This window comes from Anarrhichthys ocellatus, unplaced genomic scaffold, assembly GCF_004355925.1.
Source record: "Anarrhichthys ocellatus isolate YVR2014 unplaced genomic scaffold, GSC_Weel_1.0 scaffold15, whole genome shotgun sequence".
In the NCBI taxonomy this organism is placed as follows: domain Eukaryota; kingdom Metazoa; phylum Chordata; class Actinopteri; order Perciformes; family Anarhichadidae; genus Anarrhichthys; species Anarrhichthys ocellatus.
In genome coordinates, this window is record NW_022280045.1 from 8,050,498 (window position 1) to 8,057,962 (window position 7,465).

The 7,465-nt window shown below is 40.8% G+C and overlaps 1 protein-coding gene across 1 annotated transcript in view; it reads right to left on the minus strand.

The window, feature by feature from the left end:
- The window catches only part of tbl1xr1b (TBL1X/Y related 1b), a 16,823-nt gene extending 10,303 nt beyond the window's left edge, over positions 1 to 6,520 (minus strand). Inside the window, exons 1-5 of the mRNA XM_031854886.1 lie at positions 6,112 to 6,520; positions 4,474 to 4,540; positions 1,406 to 1,509; positions 1,090 to 1,235; positions 628 to 910 (exon numbers count right to left, since the gene is read on the minus strand). Coding sequence (XP_031710746.1) covers positions 628 to 910; positions 1,090 to 1,235; positions 1,406 to 1,463 — 487 coding nt within the window. The 5' untranslated portion in view covers positions 1,464 to 1,509; positions 4,474 to 4,540; positions 6,112 to 6,520. The remainder of the gene's footprint in view (positions 1 to 627; positions 911 to 1,089; positions 1,236 to 1,405; positions 1,510 to 4,473; positions 4,541 to 6,111) is intronic.
- Between the last annotated feature and the right edge of the window lie 945 nt (positions 6,521 to 7,465).

Genomic DNA, 7,465 nt, shown 5'->3' on the forward strand with positions numbered 1-7,465 from the left:
TCTGGGAAAAAGTGACTAAAAACATGGAGACAGTTCTACACAGGATGGACAAAAACCATGAGGAAACACATGTGCTAGTGTGAGGAAAACACCATCGTAGCTTTGAGTAATACCAAGCAACCCACAGACATTTTACAAAAAAACAAATCCAAATGTTGTACTGCAGCTGTCAGGAGAAAGGCAAATAGCAGACACACACACACACACACACACACACACACACACACACACACACACACACACACACACACACAACAGGAGGTGGTAAGCTTTAACGCCATGCAATAAGAAGTGTCTTACAATACATTCTTTTGTCCATTTTTTGACTGATAAAAATATCAACGTGACCATTTCCTTCTGTGTTGTTCTTTGACATCCCACCTTTTATCAACTCTCTGCAGCATAAAGTGAAATGTACATCCCTGACACACATTCAGGTGAGTGGAGACAAAAATACGCAGTGACAAATCAAAAACCAGATAAAGGGGTGAATGCCAAACAGCTTCCACTGCACCTTATAACCATGAATCAGATTATGTTGAAGCATTTAACGATGGAATAAAATCCTGCATAAGACCATAAAACATCTCTGGAACCATTTTTTCCCCGCCTAGCACAAGAAAACACATCGTTTGTTAAGGAGCAGATTTAGAGATTGTTTACAATCATGAGCTAGCTTACTGGCTAAGGCGTGGGATCCGTTTTCCTCCCCGTTGGCATCGCCCTCTCCGTTCTTGGTGCTTCCCTGGGGCACTGTGCCGCTGCCACTGCCTGCCGCCTGCTGCTGATGATGCTGCTGCTGGGCCATCTTGTCCCTGTAGGCCTGCTGCCTGGTTTGGACGACATCTGGCATCACAGCATCGATCAGAGATAGCGACTCTATGGGCCGCCCGTCAAACAAGGTCCCGTCCTACAGAGACAACACCATTTTTATATTCATTATCCTTCATATATTCCACCGATTCACTAAAACATAGAGTCCAAACAGACGAGCTGGAGTCAAGATAAAGCTGACAGTACACCTCTCCTTGCCAGCGTGTTGTGGAGTTACACTAATAAGTAGTTGACGGTTTAAAGAGGGAGCCTGACCTCATTGATGCTGACTTCAGCCTCCACATACTGCAGGCCCTTCTGGATGATGGAGATGAGGGCAGCAGGGGGCACAAGGGCTCCATTGATGTTGGACTGGCTGATGTGGCTCTCTATGCCAAAGGTGAATGCTGAGTGGGAGAAGCCTGGAGGACGCATGGATAATTTGAAAGGTAGGAAGGAGTGAAAGATCAATTACAAAAAGTCCAGAGCAGCATTAAACATTAGATTTGAAAGATTTAAAAAGTGCAATTCCCAGCAAATATGACTGCATTCAGAGAGAGATTTACCTAAACAAAAAAAATGCAAGACTTACCTGACTCTTGCAGGTATCTGTAAACCAGGAAATTGACTTCATCACTGCTTATGCTCATTTTTAGTCCTGGTGATTAAACCATTGGGTCAGCATAGGATAGGAGCCTGTAAAAGCAAACCACAAAGCAGGGGGTCTTGCTTAATTAAAATGTGGTGGTGTTACACAACATAGAACTCCTGAAGGAAGGTTTGAGTCGTATCTTCAAAGTATCTTCATCACTCAAATGCCGGGTAATGATAGTCAACAGTAAGATGATATGCAGGGGCACTGTGCCAAGAGTTAAAGAGAGCCGTCTCTCTCTCACACACACACCAAGGACGGTGTTACACTACAAACTAACTACATAGCTCACTAACAAACTAGCACACACTGTGATAACTGAGAAGAGGAAGAAGTTAAAACATCACCTTGCTTGACCTAGATCTTGCAAATTCCATACAGAGAAGCAGGCAAACGCAAGCTGTGATCTGCCATTTGATGCATGATGAGGTTTCATTCTTTCTCAGTTTTATTGGCTACAGAAGCCTTCTGGCTCTAGGCAGGGCACCAGTTTCCATTCATTAACCTACAACTGGAAATAATTACCAGCTGCCTTCACGAGGCAGGCTGGGTATTTTGGACTAAAACGTCTGGAATAAATGGATTTTAAACCTCGGCAATAACAGGTCCTACAGTGCTTGCGTCTGGGCTCCATATTTATTCATGCAGAACCCGCACTCTTGAAATGGGACTGTGGAAATAAACAAGGGGTCTGGACTGGGGACAGAACCTCCACTGTTTCCATCCTGCCAGCCCGCTGAAAAAGTCAACATGTCTCCTGCCGTTTCCCAGAGGCTGAGGTCCAAGACCAACTAAACCAAGAGGCATGGAATCTAGAAGAAGCCTACTAGCCATCAGGATTCAGAGAGTCCTGATGGCTAGTAGGCTCGTGTTTCTAACACCGAAGCACGACCACTAGAACTCAGCAAATGGCTTCACTTCTGTTAACCATAAAAACAAAAATCTTTCTACATAAAATATTGCATAACTCCAACTAAATGTGGTTTTTCTGCTGCACCACTACCGTAGTCATGCTCTTACAGAGTGTTTTGTTTAAAGGGTCAGTGTAGTTATGCTGACATGGCACTCTTGCATATCTGACACTAGCCTGTTTTGAAAGGGTGCCGGCAAACGTCATCACCATGGAAGTGATGCAGGAGCAGTGAACGGGGACAGAGCTCACTTACAGTAATATGTCGACCATTCCATGTGGCTGACATAACGTCCAATATTTGATTGTTTTATGAACCTCAGCATTGATTAAGAGCACTGACAGATCACTGCTTATCTAATTATGCCTGTGCTAACGAGACACAAGCAAGTTACACATGCAAATGACATAACCTCCTCGCATGACTGAATGTTATCGTTTCACAATATCTTCAGTTATAGGTGTGATAAGAACACATAGGACATCCTAATAAGCAGCTAGCAAAGTAGAAGTTGGGCCAAAACAACAAATAAGTTGTCATCAGAATTGCTCAGTTGACTTTCAAGTCTATGCTATGAAATGTGAAAGCTTAGCACATTTATAATTCAGAATTATAACTCCCCAAATTGTGGGGCTATGAAGTAGCTGTCTGTCAAACTAGAATTGGCACAATCAACTCGAGTGGAGCGCCTTAAGGATATTTAACTCATTGACGTTAGTCTCACATTACCAGAATCCCAGACTACATTTGAACAGTACCAACATAGTAGTGAGTGAGTCTCTTGTACAGATCACTGACTGAGAGAGAGATGGTTGGTACAATCTTGTTTGAAAATTATTTATCACATTTTATACTAAATTAGTTAGAAAGTGTATTAACTTCAAGTTCACTTTTCCAGCAGCAAGATTCTCTTGCCCCTGATTTGCATTAGTTCAAAATGTTGAATAGTAGTTAACAGAGTATCAAGTGCACTTCAATATGTGATGTAGCATGCACTTTATCACAGGAATTTTGAGATTAAAAACATTCTGAAAATCATTTGGCAGCACTACAGAATCTTTTAAGTAATAAATCACTGTCCTGTTTGGCTACAACGCCACATTTTGCTTCACTCACTCCCAAAACAATTTCACCTCAAAATGATAGCAGACCACCTCAGTGTCTGATGCAGAATTCCAAAATAAAAACCCTCTAACATGTAATGTACAAGCTTTGTTCCCTACAATCAAATAAAACAAGTTATTTAAAAGCAGCTATGATATTCATAAACATGTTTTTAAAAAACCACTGCTGCACACTCCTAACCAACATATATTTGGTTCAGGTGCCATTGTTTCAGAATTGTAGCTTCCATAGTCGTGCATCTATGTTTTGAACAGTGTCCCATATGACAAATATTTCTAAATGACGGACACTGCGAACTACTGTTTGGGTCACAAGGCGTACCGAACAGAAGACGCATACCAAACGGTTTGGGGCGAATACACATAGTGTTGCCTCACTACACCAAACCTTGATTACTGTATCAATTTAGCAGTGAAACCACCACACTAATAAAATGACTCCGAGCAACATTATGGTCTCAAAACGACAATGAAATACCACCAGTGGTGTACGGCCTTTATCAATCGGTTTTTGGTCCGTCTTAATTCTTGTTGTGGTACGATATATTCTGACAGAGAGCTCACTCTCTGTTTTAACCGGAACAAAAACAATCACGAATCCTCAGCTTATTGCTGAAACAACAATGAATTACATTTACAGGCAAGTGGACAGTTCTAGTGGTAACATAGAACCACTGTGCAAACAACTGGTTATTAAAGATATTTTAATGTGATTTGACTAAGCATAATTTGTTCAACAAACACAACCATTTTGTGTGGTGCCCAATCTAAACCTGAAGGTCTTGAGAGAGTCATTCATTCTGACACTGATTGGGTACAAAGCTATATTACAACCACTCTCTTCTCTAGACGATTACAGACACTTTGCTGTAGCAATGTGATCTTCCAGAAAGCATACAACCAAAGAAAGATGAAAAACAAGTGTGGAAAAAAACAAACAAAGGGTGTGACATTAAAGAGTGAGGTACCCTACCCATGTGATCGAGATGTCTTCAGATGTGCATCATAGCTCCGTTCTCCTCAGCAAGAACTCGCAGCCCCTGAGAGTAAAAAAACAAATTGAATACTTCCAACTGATGAATTATACTAAAGAATCACAAGTGGGCATCACATCTGGATCCTAAAATGCAGATCTATGAAATCACTTGCATTGAACATGTTGATTTTCTCAATATTGTGCACCCACTATCTCCCACCATGTATGGTAGTTTATTAAGCGGCCTAAGTAACACTTTTGCTCATGTTAATGTATTTAAATCTTGGTTACGCAGCATAAGAAGCATACAGGCACATAAGATTGTGTTTCTCTATCGGTGCTGTGACAAGTTATCTTAATTACAATTGACATTTTAGCAGCAACGTGTCAATGTGTGGGTGAAAAAGGATGAGAGCAGAAAGTGTAAAGAACAAAGGGGTGTGTCACCAAACAATGGAAGTAACTGGGTCAGCAATATAAAAAGCCCAAACAGCCTGTGGGTATTTGTGCTACCCATGGTGTAGCTATACCTGAATGATAGTTATTAAAGGGGACGTATGCTGATGTATTGTATGGAGTAATTACAACTTGATAAAAGACATTTTAGATGCTTGGTCCCTACAATTGTAACCAACATCTTCACTTCTGGTACTGGATCACCAAATGGGGGCCAAGGGCTGTAGTGTCTTAGTCGCCATTTCTTTCATGACTGTTGGGCCTGGTTCAGGGTCAGATTAATTTCGTGCACGTTAAATGCATACAAGGTTAAGTCTATGCTAATCTGCCGGTCGCAAAATTAGCAAGATAGCTACTTGAAATACATGACCCATCCCCGACACACACAGTTGCGAGTGAATGGGCTGAACAAACTACAGTGTGTACGTTACCCGACGTGCTGTGTGAGGCACAATCCAATGACTTGAAATGTACTTTATTACTGTGAGACAGGCCTGAATCAAATGTCCACCTTCTTCCATCAATGAAAAACTGAAATTTATTGCAGCACTGTCTCTGTAAAGTGCAACAATCATTGACCTCGTTACTGTTGTAACTTACTGTAATGCTACGCTGACAATCGTCCGCATGTCACGGGTCACTAAGTGGATGTACTGAGAACTGAGAACAGGCTTTATCGGCGCTAGCTCTCTAGGTAATTGTCAAATTAACACAATCTACTTGCGTCTTCGCATTTACGTCGTTAACAACTGTAATTGCCTGTTCATTTAAAACAAAATTTACCGTGGGGGCCCCATTCGCACTGTCATGACCTCACGTTGCGGGACGTTAGCACGCGAGCTAACACGCGAGTTATCGTTAGTTTTGCATTGGTGGCGGTTGTAACGTTAACGGTCACCACACATGCCAATTTCGTTTATTTGATGAAGGGCACCAACAGTTAATAGATACCGTTGTTAAAGTAATGAAGCTAACGCGATATGGAATAGCGTTGTATTTTCAATTTTTTTTGTATACAAAATTGACTTCAATAACATTAAGTTAGTTTATTTAAAACAGCATTTCTGACGAGTACAGTGAGCCCAGCTTGACATCGCTCTAAACCTGCTAGCACGCTAGCTAGGTTGCTAACACTAGCATGCTATGCTAATGACAGTGTTGCTATAATCTCGTACCTACTTGGATAAATTCAATAGACGATATCTTCCACAGCTCTTGTGTTCAAGTCAGACCATGTTATCTCTTTAATCGATTGCAAGACTGTTTTTTTACGCACGTGTATAACTATCGATATGTTATAATATTTAAACTTAAGCCAGGCGGTAAAGACCCAGCAACGGCTTCAGACGTTAGACTCAGTGGAGTGACCCGTCATGCAAAAATGAGCTGCCTGTAACTACTGTTATTTTAAAGCGCCGCTTTCGAAAGCTCAATGTAATGAGCTGACGACGACAATGTGTTCAACGTCTCCTCGATCAAATACGGCATAGTATGATGTATAATTTATGTAAGAGTACTGGCTAATACATAGATACGTCACAATAGCAGTATTTCAACCTGGCATTACCAGGATATAGTGCTATATAGGTGACTAACCTAATTTCCAATAGCACCAAACAACACCTCGTGGTTTGCTGAAGTGAAAGTCGCCCTCACACGTTGATTAAAATTAGCTCCTGGTCCGTTTGACAGGTTCACATCAAAATGGAGCCACATTTCGTCGTTGAAACCGACCAATGAGATGGAATTGAAAAAAAAAAGATCCCGAGGCCTCTGGAAGTTTGTCCCGCATCCAAGCACTAGTCATAACAACAGTGTTCTCGCCCATCCCCCACTACACCCCATTTCTGCTTGTCTGGTCATCACTAGCCATAGATTAATGACACCCCACCCCCTATCCTTTGCTCAGTCATTCAGACTGGGAAAGTCAACAACAAGCTTACATCATCATTGCAATCTGTGTTTTACACTGTTTTTTTTTTTTTTTTATGTGTACATAATCCATAACCATATTAATATCTCCAATGTTCCAAACGAAGATAATTGCCTGAAAATATTTATGCACCAATTATGTAAGATTTATGAAATATCAAGAATTTTCATGAGTAAAAAGTGTGTGCTGACCTTCAAAATTATGTATATCTTGTATCACAATTAGTGATAATGTAATTAGTGGCTGTCCCCATTTAAGTGGCTGCACTGCCCCAACCTTTTCTTATGTGAGATGATGAAATAGCATGAAATGTTGAATTGGGGACCATTAAAGTAGTCGAACAACAGCAGCAATTGTGCAGCATATTCAGTATATCTTTCTTTGCAGTGTTTTTTTTTCTTTCCTGTTACCAAAAACGTAAAATACTCTGCTGGGACCACAGATACCCTTACAACATCCCCTATTTATTTATCATATTCTGTGCATCCTCACAAACAAAGAACAACCATAACTTTAAAATAATGTGTGTAATTTTGTGAGGCAAATCATTTATCAATGCAAAAATGGCCTGGCATTAGCCAAGTTAACATTGAAAATATA